This window comes from Cygnus olor, chromosome 4 (assembly GCF_009769625.2).
Source record: "Cygnus olor isolate bCygOlo1 chromosome 4, bCygOlo1.pri.v2, whole genome shotgun sequence".
Classification (NCBI taxonomy): domain Eukaryota; kingdom Metazoa; phylum Chordata; class Aves; order Anseriformes; family Anatidae; genus Cygnus; species Cygnus olor.
The window spans coordinates 16128664-16149379 of NC_049172.1; the positions used below are offsets into that span (position 1 = coordinate 16128664).

Below are 20716 nucleotides of genomic sequence, written 5' to 3' on the forward strand. Positions count from 1 at the left end.
CAAAGGCAAAGAAAACCAAAACTTTCTTATAAAGCAGAGAACATTACGTGTGTCAGGGCATTGTTACACCTTCCAGATGCTGCGACAACAGCTGTGTACTCTTGAGCATACTCACTCCAAACTGTTGGTTAAAGCAACTTCATCATGGTCTTTGGAAATGGAGAAATGTGAGTAACAATACCCTAACAAATCATTCTCTCTGGCTCATGTAATACGGGTTTTCTTACATTTTCCCTTCCAGAACATACAATTTTCCTTCCTTTTCCGTGTGACTACTTAAACTCTGTTCATGTTATTTACCATGGCTGTGGTTATACTTCACTGTAGACATCATCATCTATAATTGGATATTTTATGTCCTGGAGAGTTCACGTCAGCATTGCAGGAGTTTATATTGTCAACCATCTTGCAAGATCTTTAGTATTTCTGTGACACTTGCATACATACTTTTTTAAATGGACAATTTGCTCCCCAGTAACACAGTGACTTGCGCTCCTCTGATTGGGTCAGGATCGTGTATATTCACTGATGCTTGTTTGGATAGAAGGTTTTACAGATTTTACAACAGTGACATAATCACCTGGCGACTCTGCTAGAAACAGCAGTCTGCATTTCCTGTCCTAGCTCCCGAATCCTTGCTGCTGGGCCCTGTCTTTTCTTCCATTGAAGGAGATGGGAGCTTTGCCACAGACTGCAGTGACAGCAGGAGTGCAGACACAGATTAGGCAAGGTGTTGGAGGATTTTCTGCACACCCTGTAGGTATTTAGGGAACCATGTGGTATGTGATCCTAAATACAAGCTTATGCAGTTTGAACTCTTGAGCTAAACCCAGATATTTCCAGGCCGGCAAAGCTACCTACTGACTGTACGTCTGAGAAAGTACATTCTGAATTATTTCCGACTGTATTTCTGAGTTATGTCCTGACTGTACATCTGACTTATTTCTTCTGGCAAGTATCAAGAGTATGTTAGTGAAATGTGCCTGGATATAGTAGCTTAAGACGGAGCTATGCTGGAAATGTTCCTGCAGCTGTTACTTGGAAAACATCTGTGGTACTGTGCATTTGTACATCTCTGTTCACACTGGCACAGAGCAATTGATCTTGTGGAACAAAGTATAAATTATTGTTGGGAGATACGAGAAGGACATTCTGTACCAATGAACATGAAATGAATAAAGGCAGTAGTGGTTTGGAAATAGAGGGGCAAAAAAATCCAGTGTTTCATTGCTGGCACAGGCAGTAGAGAGCAAGATCAGCAGACTCTGTGACACCTCCAGAACTCCAGGTGCTAGTTACCTGAGTAAGAATAACCAATCCACTAGCCTTGAGGCGTGACATTTTTTACGTTTAGCCTTGAAAAAAGCTTCCAACTTTGATAATCTCTGACAGTCTGTGTTTGCATAGTCTGATGCAGGGGAGAATATCCAGGTTGACATGATGTGTTGTTCACGGTTAATGTTTGTCCCTATGCAAAGCATAAAAGACATCGCCCCGAAGAATTCAGTTCTAGCCAAAGACATACAATAAGGTATATTTAAGAAACCCTCTGGAAAGACTATGAGAAGTATTTTGTTTAGAGCACATTAGTTAATTGAGGGATTTTTTCATCTCTTTAGGCCTTCAAATTAAGCCTGGGTCATTAGAAGATGTGCTTAAGTGAATTCTAATGGCCTATTGTATTCAAGAACTCAGACCGGATGATCTTTGAAAAGCAAGTGTGTGAGAAATGGGGAATGCCTTCAGAAACACAGCAGAGTGTGGGACGATGAGAAACCAGACGAGATATCCAGTAGCCAGAAATTTGTCACTGTTACTGAGCCAGGGCTCCTGCAAAGAGCCGATGAGGTGTCAGTTGCAATACGTGACTCACCGTGTCATCTCCCAGTAGCCTTGTGTGAGCTCCGTGGTACAGAACGTGTACACTTCGCTGTTTTACCTATTTTCTCTCATGATACCTGCATTGCATCATTAAAAAATAGACATCAAGATGGAAATACCTTCCTAGTGCTTTGTGGACGCTTTGTGCAAAGGGTCTTTCATCTCATCTTTAATCCAAATTATAAAAAATGGATTTGCAACATGCTAAATATGTAAATAAATTTAAAACATCCGTTCCTAGTCCTCAAACTGAATGCCTCCTAGCAAGTCATTTTACTCAACAGCTGCCCAGTTGTACAGTCGGCAAGGTGACTGCTCTTTTTTTTTTTTCTTGGCTTAACTTTTAATGACTCATTTAAATTCCTTTTAAGCAGAATCCATATGATTTTGAAAATGCCTTCTGAAATTATGCACAACTACCTTTCTAAAAGAAAAAAAAAAAAAACTTTAAAAAGCCGTAAGTACAACATTGCCTAGAATTATCTTGTCGATTAAATAAAAGAACCCACTTGAAATAAGTGACAAAAATATACAGTGAATGAAACGCACCTTCCAGTTACAAATTGTTATTAAAAGAGACCTTTAAGCAAACTGCTAGTTACCTGGTCATGCTTAGACAAGCACAAGGTTATTGAAACATACAGCTTCCTTTCAGCCAATTTAACTAGCACTGAAGGCAAATTATTGCCATAAAAGCACTGAAGCACGTTGCTCAGGCATTTGGTGTAATTGTTTGCTCCTAAAAGATTACCCTCGCTGCACAGCAATGTCAGCGGGATCAGATTCAGGTCTGCATCTTCAGTTGCCGTTACAAATGCTCCCTGCAATGTTTTCCTGCAGGAAATTGATGTATGCTTTTGATATTATTATCTAAAAAAGACAGGAAGCAATATTTTAATAGACCTGTAGATGCAATATAGATTTCTGACAATGGCAGTAATGGAAATCACTGAGACTGAGCCAACTCACAAAGGAATTGCAAGGGGCCTAATGAAAAGCTTGCCTAACCCCCCCAGCACAGGAATCATGAATAATAATTTTACTAACTGGGTAAGCGATGAAATACATCACAGTTTTGGAGTCTCTCCTGGTTCCTTCCTTTCTGTTGCTGCACAGAGAGTAGAATTTGAACAAGGTGGGGCAACAACAACCTGGGAGCAGCAAAACTGCAAATACTGCCTTCATGACAGTGGGTGAAGTCATCGACGAGTGCCTTCCTCTTTGCACCTTTACGTGAGGGTTTGTACTCGTGTGTGGGTGCAGTTCCACCTTCCCTTCTTGTGTCAGAGCTGTTTTCAAGGCCCAGGAAATGAGTTTTGATAACATTGCAGAAGTAGGTTGCGTTGGACACTGTGCTTGTGAGGTTGGCAGTTAGCTCCTTAACACCATTACAGAGCTTTTCAACCCTGCATAGAGAGATGTCTTCACGAAAGCACAGGCAGAGAGAATCAGGCTCGATGACTAGCTTCGCTGTCTCTCCAGCCATTTCCTAGCGCTCTGTCAGCATTGGGGATGATAGATTTCTGTGGTTACCAGCATACCACACACTGGCATGCTCAGAGCCATGAAAGAATACATAAGGGCCTATCTATCCGTGATGTTGTTGCTGAAACAAAATCCTTTTGCATCAGTGAAAATCATCAATGAGGGCTTGGGTTTTCTTCACGAATCAAGATTTTAGCACTAGGCACCAGTTACAAGCAATTCAGGTTTTCGCTGTGTTTTGCAAGGGTTATGCCAGCTACCGTACAGGGAATACAAACATTTTCTAGCAAAGACCTGTTTTCTCATGGGCTTTTCAATCTCTCTCTTCCAGTAACCCTGTCTTGGAAGTCAGGGAAAAAATGGAGTGAAAATGGAGGTCCAAAGTAGTCACCTTCAGTGTTTCACATTAACATTTCATTATCTCTAAAGGTCTGCCACCGCCGCCTTGCTTGTGAGCTGTAGTGCCTTGGTTGTGAGCTGTAGCACTGCATATTACTCAGGCATTGTTTGTATTGGGAGGTTTTGTGATTTAAGTTACACTGGAGCACTTCCTCTTGTCCCAGAACTTCAGTGCAGCTGTGCTGGTATGGGAGTACTTATATATGGTGTAAGTACGGTAGCTTTTTTTCAGAAAACAAAGTATGCAGTATCAGCACATGGCAGCTGTATACCACCTTAAATGCATCCATAATTTTACGTGTGCGCGAATGTCTGTAATATATAAACAAATGATAAATGCTTTCTGTCTACATACAGAAAGTTGGAGTCCTAGGGTACATACAACCAGTCCTGCGCACAACCAGGGTTCTTTGCCTTTGGCCTGTACCAGAAATGCAAGCTGCTTTGCTGAAGGTGCCCTGCAGTCAGTCACGCGTGGCAGGCCTTGCAGCTTAGGAAAGGTCCAAACAAACAAGCGGCGCCTCCAGGTTTACGCTCTGGATGTGCAGGAAAAGCGTTTCAGGACACACATCAAAAAAATAGGTAAACCTGACCTTTGGAAAACAAAGCGATTGCACGTAAACAACATAGCTATGCTATTATAAATGTTCTTGTGTAGACTAACTTGCGTTTCCCTTGGTGGTAAGCTTCCTCCTCTTGTGGAAATTCTTCTCATCCAGCCATTAATATTGTTAGATGTTATTTCTGCACTGTCCTGCCATATGTTGTAGCAGCAAAACAAAATCCCAAACTCTAAAAACTTAACAGTCTGTCCTAAACTTATTATGTCTCCATTGGTTTGTGTTTGGTTCTTGTCTGCTCAAAATATTTTCTGCTAAGTATAGCTCCCTTCTCGTGAGCAAACAAGCTGGGTTTCTTTTTTCTGCACCCTCCCTTCCTAATTTCAACAGCTATTTTGAACTCAGGGTGGGGTCACTCAGGCATACATGCACTGTCATTGCTCGTCTCCAGATGAGTTCATGTTGCCAGAGAACCTTTTCCTCAGCACCAACCTCATATTTGCATTCATCCTTGGTCGTCAAGCCTTGCTCCCCTTCTTTCATTTAGGAAGCACATAATAAATCCGAATAAATTCATTTATTTGTGAATTCTGAACCTGACCGACTTCCATTAGCAGAAGGTGACGTGTGAAATTACACACCTCTGTACGGAAGGCAGGAGCTGTACCGGTGGGGACATTGACTCCTATGGCTACTGGAGGATCGAGTGGCACTCTCCCGTAGGGGCTGTCAGGTGGGCAAATTTTAAATTCCAGGAGACTTATGCATCATTTTATCTCCCAGACTTGTTCCTTTACAACAGGCCTAGTGAGGAGAAGCCTATGAAAAGGGTTCAGTTTTGAAAGCTTTTATCACCAGGGACTGGTCCCAGTGTTTCTACAAACAAGAGTCGGAAAAATATTTTGGGCACATGCGCACACACACAAAGCCTTTACGTATAAAAATGTACACACCGAGGGTATTTTATTTGCTTAAAACACCACCTACTTTTCCTCCCCTCAGTTAAACAAGAGTCACACAAATGTCAAATCACCCCATTTAATTAAAATGGAGTTGTTTTTTTTTTTATATATATATGATGCCTCTTAAGGGGGGGAAGATTCTAGGGCTAATCTCATTTGATGCAGGCTCTCCTGATGTTTGATACTTTACCCATATTCTTAAAAGAGCTTGAATCATCCTTGAATAAAATGCTAGTTCAGCATGAGCTGTTGTCTCCTGCATCATTGCAGAAAAAAATGGGTGTTGGCCAAAGTGGACACATGTTTTTTTTTCCCTTGAATTAGGCTAAATCCCTAATGATCATATAGCAGCAGTTTGGTCTTAGAGAGAGAAGTAGTCGTGACTCCAGTGCCTTCTGCCTCCCAGTTTTTAGCACTTCTGCTGCTTTCCTGTTGCCACTAACCTCCATACCAGTATAATGGGCTTGCAATAGGGCAGTTAGATTAATTAGTGGCTGTAAAGCATGTGAAGCTCTTTGTTTAAGTGGTTCAAATAAAACTATTGTTCCAAGTGACCCTTATTGTTCTTACCTGGGTGACCAATTGCTGAGCTCTGAGCGCATGTGTCTAGAGTGTTAATTACCGCCTGTCCCTTAATCATGAAGGTTTGTAATCCTATTTCAGTTTGGAAGTGCTCATGCCACAAGGCCCAATTAACATCTCTGATATCATCTGCTAGCCCTCACACAGCTGTTAGCCATCCATAACTATTCTCGATGAATTGCTGTGCAGACCTGCCAGGGCACATTTTGCCAAGCTGTACTGGAAGATGGTTTAGCAAGACTAGATAAAATATTACCTTTGTAAGGTATTACTAATGCCATTTGATGGCATTGAAAAGTCTCACATCACAACAAACAAACAATAAACATTTCCTTGTTTAATTTAAAATTTGTCTTACGGAATGCAAAACTTTTAGGTTAAGGCTTTGGTATAAATCCTCACTTTTATTAGGATCCCTAAAGATTTCGGATGGTTTTTACTCCAGGTTTAATTCCTTTTTCTGTTGATTTCACACCAGCCTTCCAGTGCAGCCTAAATCAAGAATCCTCCATCCAAGGCTAGCATCACTGTTTCTACCTAATGAGTGCTATAGCGTCTGTAGCTGAAGAGTTTGAAACTTTTCGTTTACTGTATCTTTAGGTTCCCGAAGAATGTCAGGAAGGAACTGCTATTCTGTAAAGCACAGCATGTCACAGAATGGATAAATTGTGTTTTCTCATGATACTGGAAACATTTATCTACCCGCCCCCCCCTTCCCTTAATCACAATTAAATGGCGCATTGAAAGAAAATTAGTTGTTCCTTGCACAGGAAAAAAAAAATACAGATTATATTTCTAGACCTTACCGTGACTCCTCCTTTGCCTGCAACACTTGACTGTAGTGCTAGGTCCAGACAGCACAGGGAGCAGACTAAGTTTCCCTGTTAATAATCCCAAATAAGATGCTGATGAATACATTGCTTAAACTAAGGATCCTTCTGTTTTCTTTGCGTTTTGTTGTTGTTGTTGTTGTTTTTCAGGCCAGCTCAGCTTTTTGCAACAGCTCAGTTGATTTTGGAGAAAGAAAGAGAGGCAAGTATCCTCATCTCCTAGTACAGAAAATGCACCCATCTGATGCCAAGCTGCACAAAAGCACAGCTGAGCATATTACAGATTTCCCCCCCTCCAATTACAGGAGATACGAATGATCATTTTGCAGAGTGCTCTATTAAGTTTAAATTAGTAAAGAGAATGCAAGTAGATGGCCAAATTAGTATTTTTAGTTGTCATGCCATGTGTTTAGCAAACGAACCTTTTTTGGCATTTAGGTAAACTGGAACATACGTTCTGCTGTGCGGTGTAGTTCAGCGGTCAGAGGGAGAACATCCATGCTGCATCTCAGCGGGGGCAAGACACACTGCAGAATGTGGGGGAAAGAAGAGACAACTGCCAAGGGGATTTGGTGTCAGGCTGCAGCTCAGAGCCTCAGCCTGCACACACCACATACATGGCGTCGCTGCAAGCAGGCAGTTTGAAGCCAGCTCTGCTAACAGTAAGCATTGTTGTTCAAACTGGAGCAGAACTGCAGCTATTGCAGATCCTAAAACTACTTTTATCCCTTGGCTTCAGTCAGAAGTCGTTAGCTGCCGTGCCAATTCATTCTATAGCACCCTCGGAGGGGTGCTATATCTCGGGCTGCTCAGAGATATCTGATGGTGACTTGCGGAAAACGGACTCCACAATCAGTAAGACTGTAAAGTAGGTATGTTTATTCAGCGCTGGGCAGCACAGGGGGTAGTGCCACCAAAGTCGTGCGCACCTGATGCAGCAACTTGCCGTGGTTATATACAGCAAAGAGTTACACATGCATGAAGTCTCACAATGCGCCTATACATATGCGTGACCTATCCCCACTTCATATTAAAAATAGTTCCAAGAAGTCATTTCCATAAGCTCCTCCCATCTGCGCTTGCGCAGTGTCTCTTGGTGGTGGTCGTCGGGGGTCGTGGGGATGAAGGTTGATGACTCTTCCTCGTCACCGCTAGTTGACCTCTTGTCTTTGCGCAGACTCAGTTGCTCCTTGGCTCTTGCCCATCCGCAGGACCAGTTTCTGCCAGTTTCTGAAGATAGGCTCACTCTCTTATTAAGAGACTGACCTTGGTAAGGGGCCCAAGGCTTCTTGCTTTAGTTAATTTGCACAATGCACAACAGTTAGCAAAGACACCAAGTAGCATCCTAGTTTAATGCTGTCAGCGCTCTATCTCTGCTTGATAAGATTCTCCTAACTCCCTCTCTCAATGGTACCACAGGAGCGCCGTCCCATCAGGAATATCTCAAGGAGACATTGTGCATGTTTGTGGGAGTCCAAGAGTGCTCATCATCAAAATATACTTGAAGAAATTGTTGGCCGTCATCACTGGCATAGCAGACAGTAACTGTGCCTAGAAATAGAGATTGGCATAGCAACATTACTGACTGTTTTGTAGAGAAGGCGGCTTATTTTTCCAGACAGCGACATTTAATAAACATTTTCTGTTTGTTGAAACTGTGGAACCTCCCTGGATCAAACTGAATGCTAATCTGCTCAAGTTGCCACCACAGATTTCTGTCTCCAGTGTGTACACATCGCGAGTCATCGTGGTTTCGTTGGTTTTGTCCGACGACATTTGTTCCTGTGCGTTTGTCCACAGAAAAATAGACTGTCAGAGCATGGAATGCGCTGAAACTGTTCCACAAATCCCCCAGGCAATGATTTATTTTGTGAAATCCTGTTTCATTTTGTTGTTACGACCCTGGTAAGCTGCAGGGATGCCCTTTGATGCACCCTGTGACTGCTGGGTATAGGTAGCCACCAGCCATTGCCAACCGTTGATGCATTGGCTGTCCTCTCCCTAAATGTAAACGCACCACGATTATGAGAGGCTTGGAAGAGTGCATCTTAAATCTGAGCCACACAACGATAAATAAAGCTGGTAAAGAGACCCGGCCCTTGACACAAAGCACCGCAGGGGCGTTTTGAAGCCTGACAGGGGCCCGGAACCTGTGAGACACAGTGTGAGGGCGACGTGGGTCTCGGAGGAGCTGAGGTACTCGAGCCCTATGCTTTATGACACCGGGGTATAGGTTTTACGGCGGCTCGGCGTGCTCCGTGGGCCCGCTGACCGGGAACGCCCGTTGGCGACCACGACCGTTGGCTACCACGGCCGCGCGCGCCCCCGCCGCCCGCGCGCGCACCCTCCCCCTTGTGGCCGTTGCTAAGGCCCGCGGCTGTGGGCGGGGCAGAGGCAGAACTCGTCCGGCCAATCGGCAGAGACCCGCCCTTGCCCGGCGGCCAATCGCGGCCGGTAAACAACACAACGAGCGGGGCGGGGCGAGGGGAGGGGGGAGCAGCGCTGCCGGCCAATCAGCGGCCGGGGAGCGCGGGCCAATCAGGGCGCGGGAGGCTTTGGGCGGACTTTTTGAAACGGGCGAGGCGCCACAAAGGTCCCGGGGCCCTTTAAAGGAGTGATGCGACTTCAGTGTGTCCCTCCGCCGGAGCTTAGCAGCTCGTTAGAAGGAGCGCGGTTCTGTCCCGCTGCCCGCTAGGCGGGGTCTTATCCCCATGGCTGCGGTGGGTCCTGAGCGCCGAAGCCTGTCAGCGCTCCGCTAGGGTGCGCGGCTGCGCGCGGACTACTTTACGCCCGCCGGCCGGACCTAGCAGGGATCACTCCGCGTTCGGAACAAAACCGGGGGGGGGGCGGGGCCGCGCCGCTTCCATTTTACTGTGGGGGCGGCGGCGGAGCCGGTGGGGGTCGGTTCAGGATGGCGGCGGTGCCGCGGGCATCGCAGTGACTCGCTGCGGGGCTCGGGCGGCCCTGCCTGGATGCGGGGCCCGCGGGGGAGCCGCCCCGCGTCCGAGCGCTGAGGGGAACCGGGCTGCCCGCCGCCGGGGGAAGCGAGCGGGGGGGGGGGGCCCGGCGCCCCCTCGGCAGCGCCTGAGGTGAGAGCTGGCAGCGGCCGGCTCCTCCCCTGCCTCCTTCCCTCCCTGAGGCGCCCCCCGGCTCCGGGGGTGGGGAGCGAAGATGAGCAGCGAGGCGCTGCGGCTGTTCAAGCAGCTGAACCTGCAGCTGGAGCAGGAGGGGCGCTTCCAGCCCCGCGAGAAGGGGCTCAGCCTCATCGAGAGCGCGGCCGAGGTGAGGAGAGGCTCGGGGGGAGGCGTCCGGGGGGGAGGGAGGCTGTCCCCGCAGGGCAGGGGGGAACCTCGGAGCTGGGAGGATTCGGCTGGGGAGAGTTGAGTCTTTTCTCCCCGAGGGACTCCGGGCTTTTGTTCTGACGCCGTCCTCAAGCTGCCGCTGTTTGAAGGCGTTGTGCTGTCAAAGGGAGACGAGCAGGGCGAACGCGGTGTATGGGGGTGTGATAGTTACTGCTCACACCTTGGGTCACGCAGCACCTAGAGAGCCTGTGGCTCTCCTTCCCACCTCAGGAAGGCTGGGATGTAAGTAGGCAACTTAACAAAGGGCTAACGGGTACTTTCTCGTTAGCGAAGCCTAGGAAAAATGAACCACAAGACACGGAGTATTTATCAGCAAAAAAAAAAAAACAAACCTGAGCATGAAAACTTCCATGTTAATGACCCGAGTTTCTGACAGAGTTCGGGGAAAGCTTATGTTCTGTTAGATTCTTGTGAGTTTTGTTGTTGCCTTAATATTTGATGGGAAAAATCTCTGAAATTAGTCCACTTGCTTGTTTTGAAAGCAGAACTTGTACTTGCGTAGTTATTTGTAGTCAGGCAGAACAGAGGATAAGCTGGGTTTTGTCATCTGTTTCCCTAAGGTTAGGAGTCTCTGTGTGTGTACACTTGGTGAGAATTGTCATATGGTAAGTGTGCACTTAAAAATCTGGGTATTGCACTGGTGAGTGTCTTTTGAGTCTCAAGTGTGTGACTGAAAACTTCCTAGGTTAAAAGACAGCAATGGGAAGTATTTAAGGAGAGGAAAACAAAGAATTGTTTCCCTTTAGTCTAAGTAAGATTGCCTTGGGAGTGTTGACAGTCTACTGTTATTCTGACTCTGCTTTTCTTGCCACAGAATGAAAATACTCTGTGCCCGAGACAAAGGAATGCCAAGGTGGAAGATCTCTGGAGTCTGACCAACTTTTTTGGTTTTTCAACTGAAACATTTGTTTTGACTGTTAACATTTTGGACAGATTCCTGGCTCTTATGAAGGTATATTTGGGGGGAAAGGGGACCTGCTGTAGTGTCAGCTGGGAATATACAGGTTTCCTGTGAACTTTCTTTCCAGACAAATGGGGGGGAAGGTTGTGATCTAGGAGATAATGGGCTATTTACTGTTCTTAGGTTAGCGATGTTGCTAAAGTGCTCATAGGCAAGCTTGGAAGTAGAGTACAGTTCTTGCATGAAATATTAGCTTATATTGTGGTGATACATTTACTACTTTATGGCCTCTTCTTACCTTTAAAGGCAAGTAGCAGCATGGTTTATTTTATTTACAGTAAGTCTGTAGCCTTTACCAGGCAGATGCAAAAGACCAAGTATGATTTAATAAATAACTAAATAAAAAAAAAAGTTTGAAAACTACTTCTAGGTACTGTGGTAGTACTTAAATGCAAGTACTGTGATAGAAGCTTAGTTTTGAGCTGGAACTAATGCCAAAAGATCATTTTCTGGGTGTTTTTCTTTTGTGTTTGTGCTGCTTTGTGGCAGACAGTTGGAACCTAAATCAGTTCCACATTGTTGAGCTGGCAGAAATATTAACGTCTAGAGTTGGATCAGTTCTCCAGCCTGACTCAGGGTTGCACAAAACATTTTCCTGGTATATGGCAGAGAACAGCAGAGATAGGGACAACTTGTTGAGGGGTAGGACTGCCTAGAACAAGCTTGGGCCGGATTTGGTTGGGCTTTAAAAGAGTAAGTGAGCACTGCCACTTGGAGAAGGGAGGTAGTGCAGCTCTTGCTTTGTCATGTTTTCATAGCGTAGTGGTGTGGAACAGCTTCAATAGAGGGTGCTCGGCCGTTGAACTTTGGTGTCCTTCAACTTGGCAGTGACAGGTTGATACTGCTGTATTGGCTCTGCGTTTTGGTGAAACTTAAGTGATGAAACTAGTCATGATTGCATCAGGTGTATGAGTGGACTGATGTCAGGTGTATGAGTGGACTGATGTCAGGTCTAATTGAGATAAGTTCAGTCTTTCTGTTGAACTGTAAATATTTCAAAACTGGTCACTCAGGCTGGGTGAGCTGTTTTTTCCCTGTTTGGTAAGCACTGCGTATACAGGCGGGAAGTATTCATGGTGTTTCCTCTTTTAGGTGAAACCGAAGCATTTATCCTGCATTGGAGTTTGTTGTTTCCAACTGGCTGCCCGAGTAGTTGAAGAAGAATGCAATATCCCATCTGCTCATGAGATTATCCGGATCAGCCAATGTAAATGCACTGTGTCCGACCTGAAACGGATGGAAAAGATAATTTCAGAAAAGTTGCACTTTGAATTTAAAGCTACTACTGCCTTAACTTTCTTGCACTTGTACCATACTATTGTACTCTGTCATACCTCAGAAAGGTGAGTTGCATGTTGATGCTGTTTGCATAGGCCTCTTTTTTCTTCAGCTGCACCTTAAAATGATTATGGGGTTGGCTAGAGAGGAGGCTGCTTCTTTTGTCTTACTTCCTGACGTGTTAATGCTTGTTGACATGAATGCTGCTTCTCTTGGGTGTCTTACAGGAAAGAAGTATTGAATCTCGACAAATTGGAAGCACAACTAAAAGCTTGCAACTGTCGTCTAGTCTTCTCTAAAGCAAAAGTAAGTCGAAGTAGCTTTTCGTTGACTTCTGAGTAGGCTTTGATTCGTGTATGCTGAGCAGTGTTTTTTGTCCTTCTAGCCATCTGTCTTGGCCTTGTGCCTTCTCACTCTTGAAGTTCAGACTTTGAAATCTGTTGAGCTGTTTGAGATACTTCTGCGTGTTCAAAAGCATTCAAAGGTACGTATTTTTGGTAGGTTATTTTTGCAGTTGCTGGGGCTGGTGCAGCTAATGATGTGCAGCGTTACATGTAAGGGACACCTGCTGTCAGCAGACAGTCTGCACAGGTAGTGCTTGGCGTCAGCTGAGACGAGCCATGAAACAGGCCTTTAAGCATGTCTGAAATTCTTCTTATACTGCTCCACTGATAGAATGCCAAATATAAATAACCACTCCTTAGTACAGAATGAGGTCGAGTAGTCACTTCTCAGTGGCACGTCTTGGCACCTACCCGACATACAAAAGGATTATAGCTTAAAAAGTGGGTTAAATGTATAAAATGAGGAGAATTGCTGATCTAATACCTACAAGATACATGTTTTAACAAGCAGCTGATGTAACTTGTACAGTTCTAGCTGCATGCTTTAGAGACTTCTACTGTCTGTTAGTATGACTAAACTGTCTGCAGGGCAAGTTATTCTTTTTGTCTAAATAGCTCTCATAAAATTTATAGCTTCTAGCTGCGTGTTGTAGCAAGCGATAGTCTAAAACAGACTTAGCACTGTTGTAGTCAACCTGAACTAATCCAGTTTCTTGAGGAGTGGAAGTAGTTCTTGAAGTATGACATTATCTTTAAAAGATAGTATTATCACAAGGGCAGCAGGACGTCTCAAAGTAGGACCCTCGTACACTGTCTTCTGTCAGTCTTGCTGTGCTGTGTTCACACAAGTAAAGCTCTCAAAAATGCTCTGTCTCATTTTTCCTGTGGAAACAATGAAAATGTTAACAGCCACTGACAGGCAACTGTTCCTCAAACTCAGACGGGTGTCTCTAGGGGGTGTATAGGTGTTCACCTTCAAAAGCAGCAGAACTTTGACGAAGGTGTGACAGTTAGGAATATCATTTCTCTTGACTGTTTCATTAAGTCACTTCCCTTAAGGTAAAGTGGAGGGAGGAGTTATCTTTTCTGCCTGCTAATATAATAAAGTTGTTCTTTCACTTTCCAGATAAGTGATAGTGAGCTCCTTTACTGGAGGGAACTGGTCTCGAAATGCCTGGCAGATTATTCTTCTCCTGAATGTTGCAAGCCTGATCATAAAAAGCTAGTTTGGATCGTTTCAAGACGGACAGCCCAGAATTTACAGAACAGTTACTATAGCGTTCCTGAGTTGCCAACAATACCAGAGGGTGGCTGTTTCAATGAAAGCGAAAGGTTGGTAAAAATGGCAGCTACCTTGGGGGAGGTCCTCATTTTCTGGAAATATTAATGGTAACACTGAATAATGAGGCGTATTCAGTAACCTTTGAGAAAATGTTACCTTTGAAAAGATTAGTGGACTTAAAAAATACGTCTTAGCAGAAGAAAAACTGGAACCGTCCTTGTGATGTTCAAGAAGCACAAGGCATGCTTTGGGGGGTGGGATGTGTTCCTTGTAGATGGTAAAGGAGGCTTACAAAATCATTTACACTAGAAATGTGGAGCACTGGTGTCTTGATTGGTAGGACTTTTTTGGCATTAGGAAAAAGGAAGCTGTACCTTGTTATGACTTAAGCCCTAGTGATGAGGAGTGTTCAGTTCTGAAATGTTAGCTAGGAGCAGAGCAGTTTGCATGAAAACACAGGATTGAGGAATACTTTACCTCTTTCACAGGGTTGTGCTATGTTTAAAATTTTTCCTACTCTTCCTTCCAGTGAAGACTCCTGTGAAGATATGAGCAGCGGAGAAGAAAGCCTTAGCAGTTCTCCTCCCAGTGATCTGGAAGGCACCTTCTTCTTCAAACTCAAAACTAAAACAAAATGGCAAACTCTTAACTCTCAGTCTTCGCGTTAAGTCTTGATTGTAGTAGGTTAAGATTTTTTAATGCACCATAGTCTCGGCAATAATAAGAGGAGGTGGTATTCTGTAAGCCGTCTGTGTTAAGGCAAGAGTTGCTGTGGTACAACAATGCTTTGAATGCCTGCCTTGTTTTTGCTTTTCTAACTTTTAAGGAAAAAAAACAACTCCCATTCAGGTCCCAGTTCAGCCAAAAGTTGATGTATGGTTTTGGTGTCGATGCAGATAAATGCAGTCCTGTACCTGGTGGCCCTGATGCTTAGCAGCTAAACATAAGCAGCGGTGTTCCCTTACAGCACGGCAGGCTGACAGCATACTGGGCTGCCTGAACAGGCTGAGGGTTGAGGGAAATAGGTTTGGTTTTCTTCCCTTTACTTGACATTTGTTCTTGCCTGGAACAATGCCCAGTTTTGGGCCAGCTTGTTCAAGTCTGACACGTAGCTGCCAAGATGGTCAGGGGGTCTGGGGTACGGGGCCTGTGAGGAAAGGCTGGGGGAAATGGGGTTACTCAGCTTGGCACAGAGGGCTTTGAGGGGGAGTAGGGTTGAACAGCAGCCTTTCAGTATGTGAGAGAAGGTTGCTGAGATGATTATTTCATGGCCTTGACTGAAATTCATGGAGTAAGAATGAGCCATGTCACATAAGTTGAAATGGGAGGTTTTCCATTAACGTAATGGAAGACTTGGGCTCCATGGGGGACAGTCGAGCATGGGAATGGACTAAGAGGGGCTGCACGATCTTTGTCCTAAGAGGTTCTCAGGCTTCAGTGTGACAAAACCCTGAGCAGCTTCTTTCAGTGTTGGTGCTGCTCTGGGCAGGGCTTGGCACAGAGTCCTCCTGTGAGAGCCCCTCTGCTCTGCAGCGTTTTGTGATGAGATCAAATTGGCTGAGTGGGTTAAGTGGCATGATATGCACACAGTACCATGCTGAAGTGATGATTTACTGTGAAATGGGCCTTCTTAATACTGAAACTGCTTTAACACTTCATGTGCTGGGCTCCTTTTCGGCAGTTTTTCAAGCAGTTTTTATTTGAAGCTTAGTTTTTCATTTTCATACACTTGAGGAATCCCTGTTTCAAATTAGGAGTATGCATGGTAAGAGATTTCTAGTCAATACGAGCTTTTACTAAAAGTGGTAGCATAAAGTGTGACAGGGCTTACTTTCATATTTTTCTTTAATACAGATGAGCTTACACTGAAGCTCATGATGTATGCTTCAGTGTGTTTAAAATCTTAGTGTTAACATGTAAGTCCATATTGTTAGCCTAGGCTTATTGACACGGTAAATCTTGAAGTCTACATTCCTTTGAATATTTAACCCTTGTAGTTGATTTCAGTATATTCATGTTATTGATTGAGTCATAATCAGACTTGTTTGCATGCTTATGTAAAGCAGTTAGTGCAGGAAACGATATTATGCAGTAATATCAGGTAAATGTGATGTTGATGAAGTAGTTAATGTAATGGTTTTTCCTGAACTTTGTAACGAAGCACATGAACTGAAGTATGCTTGTACTCCCCTGTACTGAGAGTATGGCAGGTAGCAAGCAGAATTAACTCAGATTAACGGTGTGAAGCGTGGTGGTGCCAAAGTAGGAATGAAGGAGCAAAGAAGCTAGAGACCGTTTTGTAGGTGGAAGAGTCGTTTTAGAATATGAGCAGTGCTGTAAGTTCATAACTGTTACATGATTGCAGTTTTATAAAAATACAAAAAGTTTACAAAAAATGTAAATAAAAATGTAAATTAAAAATGTACAGAAAAAAATTTAAAACAAAAAAATGAGCAGAAAATACTGTATTTTTTTACCTTGTAACTTTTGTAGGTATGTTGCATGTAGATATTAATTTATTGTGTACTCTGTATGATACGAACCCTGTACACTAGAAGACTTCTTACTGCAAGTCAGCACCTGGAAGCTCACTTTGGAAATAGAGTACCTTGGTTGCAAGTAATGAACCTACTGCATCCTGTTTCAGTTGAGAACAAAAATAAACCAATTGCTGTATTTGCTAACTGGTGTGAGTCACGGTTGGTTGTACTTGAAGCATTTGGCTTGCTTTCTTCTGCTATCTAGCTTGTGTGGTATCCCAGCTGCTTCCTGGGTCCTCCGGAAGTTTTGGTAAGCTGCTGGCAAAAAAAGCCTTTTGTGTGTGGCTTGGTGCTGGATGTGAATCTCTTCTCAGCTTTGCTGCTCTCGGTTTCGAAAACTGGTGAGAGCCATCCTCTGCTTATCACCCAGGTGCAGCTGGGCTCTGTCTGCTGTGTGCTGGGATGAGTTTTGCTGATGGTGTTTGCACATCTGGCAAAGGAGAGCTCCCACTAGTGGTAAAGTTAGGGATGGTCACGCACCAAGTGTCATGGGTTTTGCTGGGTCTGCGCTTGCTGCTGTTTGCAGTCTTCTGGGTGAAACTTGGTCTCTGGATGTATCTATCATTGCAATCAGAAAGATCTACAATAAGTCATTTAAAAAAAAAACAAACTTGAATCAGTTTCCTCTTCCTGTCAACATGCCCATCTTAGGAAATATTTCTGGTCTCTCTGTTTCAAAATAATGGATAAGAGGCCCTAAATGTCAGTCTGGCTCTTCACTGTAGGCCCTCAATGGGCTTTCATAGCATGGGAAGAAAGACATTGAAAGTCACTCAGGATGAACAAGGAAAAGTGAGAGAAGATTCACTGACCAAGTCACAAAGGCAAAGGGGGACTGGGAGAATTAAGAACTGCCAAGTGTAGGAGAGGATCAGGTGCAAGACCATCTAAGGAACCTAAAGGTGGACAAGTCCATGGGACCTGATGAAATGTATCTGAAAGTACTGAGGGAACTGGCAGATAAAATTGTTAAGCCACTATGTATCATATCTGAGAAGATGAGCTCCAGTGAAGTTCCCAGTGACTGGAAATGGGGAAATATAACCCCCCTTTCAAAAAAGGAAAAAAAGCTAGAACTACAGGCCAGTCAGACTCATCTCTGTACTGGGCAAGATCAGAGAGAAGATTCTCTTTGATCCTCTAGATTCTGGGATGGATGCAGAGATATCCCTGATAGATGCCGGGATGGATCCTGGGATAGATTGATTCCATGATGCTGGGATAGATCCCGGGATATCCCTGACAGATCCTGGGATAGATTCCATGATGCTGTGATAGAGTCCATGATTCTGTGATAGATCCCAAGATAGACTATGAGACTCCATGATAGATTCCATGATTCTTTGGTAGATTCTGTGGTAGATTCTATGATTGTATGACAGATTGTATGATTCTATGATAGAATCATAGAATTTGTCATAGAATCTATGATAGATTCTCTGATTCTATGACAGATTCCATGACAGTTCCTATGATTCATGACAGATCCTATGACAGATTCCGTGATTCCATGATAGATTCTATGATAGATTCTGTGATTCTATGATAAACACTACGATAGATTCTAGGATTCTATGACAGATTCTATGACAGATCATTTGACAGATCCTATGAGAGATCCTATGACAGATTCTATGATTCCATGACAGATCCTATGAGAGATCCTATGATAGATTCTGTGATTCTATGATAGATTCTATGATTCTACGATAGATTCTGTGATAGATTGTGGTTCTGTAATAGATTCTGTGGTTCTGTAATAGATTCTGTGATAGATAATATGAATCTGTGATAGATTCTGTGATTATGATAGATTCGATGATAGTCTATGATTCTTTGATAGATTCTATGATTCTGTGATAGATTCTATGATTCCATGATAGATTCCGTGATAGATTCCATGAGAGACTCTATGATAGACTCTATGATTCTCTGATAGATTCTAGGATTCTATGACGGATTGTATGACGGATTCTATGATTCTACGATGGATTCTATGTTTTAACAATAGATTCTATAGTTCTACGGTAGGTTCTACGATTCTATGATAGATACTATGATAAATTTTATCATTCTGTGATGCATTCTGTGATTCTATGATAGATTCTATGATGGATTCTCTGACGGATTCTATGATGGATTCCGTGGTTCTGTGATAGATTCTATGATGGATTCCATGATTCTAAGATAGATTTTATGATTCTACGATGGATTCTATGATAGATTTTATGATTCTAGGATAGGTTCCCTGGTAGGTTCCCTGGTAGGTTCAATAATTCTATCATAGATTGTATGATAAGTTCTATGATTCTATGATAGATTCTATGATGGATTGTATGATGGATTCTGTGTTGGGTTCTATGATGGGTTCGATGATGGATTCTATGATTCCGTGATAGATTCTGTGATAGATTCTATGATTCCATGATAGATTCTGTGATAGACTCTATGATTCTTTGACAGATTCTGTGATATGTTCTATGATAGATACTATGATAAATTCTGTGATTCTATGATAGAGTCTTAGATTGATTCTGTGATGGATTCTGTGATAAATTCTTTGATTCTATGATAAATAGTATGATTCTGTGATAGATACTATGACAGATTCTATGATTCTATGATAAATTCTATGATTCCTTGAGAGATTCTATGACAGATCATTTGACAGATCCTATGAACCTCTCAGATCCTATGACAGATTCTATGATTCCATGACAGATCCTATGAGAGATCCTATGATAGATTCTGTGGTTCTATGATAGATACTATGATAGATTCTATGATTCTATGATAGATTCTGTGATTCTATGATAGATTCAGTGATAGAGTCTATGATTCTATGATAGATTTTATGATTTTTATAGATTCAATGATTCTATGACAGATTCTATGATAGAGCCTATGATTCTATGATAGATTTTATGATTTTTATAGATTCAATGATTCTATGATAGATTCTATGACAGATTCTATGATAGAGTCTATGATTCTATGATAGATTCTATGATTCTATGATAGATTCCATGATAGACTCTATGATTCATAGACTCTATGATTCTGTGATAGACTCTATGATTCTTATGACTCTATGATTTATGATAGAATCTATGATACATTCTATGTTAGGTTTTATGATAGATTCTATGATTCTATGACATTCTGTGATTCTTTGATAGATTCTATTATAAATTGTATGATTCTATGATAAATAATATAATTCTATGATAGATTCTATGACAGATACTATCATTCTGTAATAGGTTCTGTGATAGATGCTATGATTCTATGATGGGTTCTATGATGGATTCTATGATTCTGTGATAGATTCTATGATAAATAATATGATTCTATGATAAATAATATGATTCTATGATAGATTCTGTGACATATTCTGTGATAGATTCTATCGTGGATTTTATGATTCTATGATGGACTTTATGATAGATTCTATGACAAATTCTATGATTCTTTGATAGATTCTATGATAACTTCTATGAGTCTGTGATAAATAATACGATTTTATGATAGATACTGTGATAAATTCTATCTTTCTATTATAGATTCTATGATTCTATGGTAGATTCCATGATAGATTCTGTAATTCTATGATAGAGTCCATGACAGATTCTATGATAGAATATATGATAGAACCATAGTTTCTAATATATGGTAGAACCATAGATAGAATCATAGTTTCTATGATAGATTCTATGATATGTTCTATGGTTCTATGATGGATTCTGTGATGATGGATTCTGTGATGATGGATTCTGAGATAGATTATATTATAAATTCTATGATACTATGATAAATAGTATGATTCTATGATAGCTTCTATGACAGTTTCTATCATTCTATAATAGATTCTGTGATAAATTCTTTGATTCTCTGATAGATTTTATGACAGATTCTATGATTGTATGATGGATTCTATGATGGATTCTATGATAGACTCTTGTTGTGGTTTAGCCCGGCTGGCAGTCAAACACCACACAGCCGTTCGCTCACCCTCCCCCCTCCCTCTCCGGGATGGAGGAGAGAAACGGGAAAGTGAAGTCTGTGAGTTGAGATAAAGACAGTTTATTAAGACAGGGAAAAGAATAACAACAATAATAATAATAATAATAGTATTAATAGTAATAATGTGTACGAAATAAGTGATGCACAATGCAATTGCTCACCACCCGTTGACCGATGCCCAGCCTATCCCCGAGCAGCCGGCCACCACTCCACCCTGGCTAGCCACC

General features: G+C 42.7%; 1 protein-coding gene across 1 annotated transcript; it reads left to right on the forward strand.

The window, feature by feature from the left end:
• Positions 1 to 9560: 9560 nt before the first annotated feature.
• On the forward strand, positions 9561 to 16607 carry CCNG2 (cyclin G2). Its single transcript, XM_040554739.1, has 7 exons — positions 9561 to 9981; positions 10876 to 11013; positions 12115 to 12365; positions 12528 to 12606; positions 12686 to 12784; positions 13771 to 13976; positions 14456 to 16607. The coding sequence occupies exons 1-7, from the start codon at positions 9871 to 9873 to the stop codon at positions 14592 to 14594; spliced, it is 1023 nt and encodes a 340-aa protein (XP_040410673.1). The 5' UTR covers positions 9561 to 9870; the 3' UTR covers positions 14595 to 16607.
• The last annotated feature ends 4109 nt before the right edge of the window (positions 16608 to 20716 follow it).

Bases quoted from the DNA above. Each gene is read 5' to 3' on its own strand.
- CCNG2 (XM_040554739.1), top strand. From the start codon at position 9,871: ATGAGCAGCGAGGCGCTGCGGCTGTTCAAGCAGCTGAACCTGCAGCTG. The intron at 12,607-12,685 runs GTAAGTCGAAGT...TTGTCCTTCTAG, and splicing joins TAGTCTTCTCTAAAGCAAAA to CCATCTGTCTTGGCCTTGTG. The intron at 13,977-14,455 runs GTTGGTAAAAAT...TCTTCCTTCCAG, and splicing joins TGTTTCAATGAAAGCGAAAG to TGAAGACTCCTGTGAAGATA.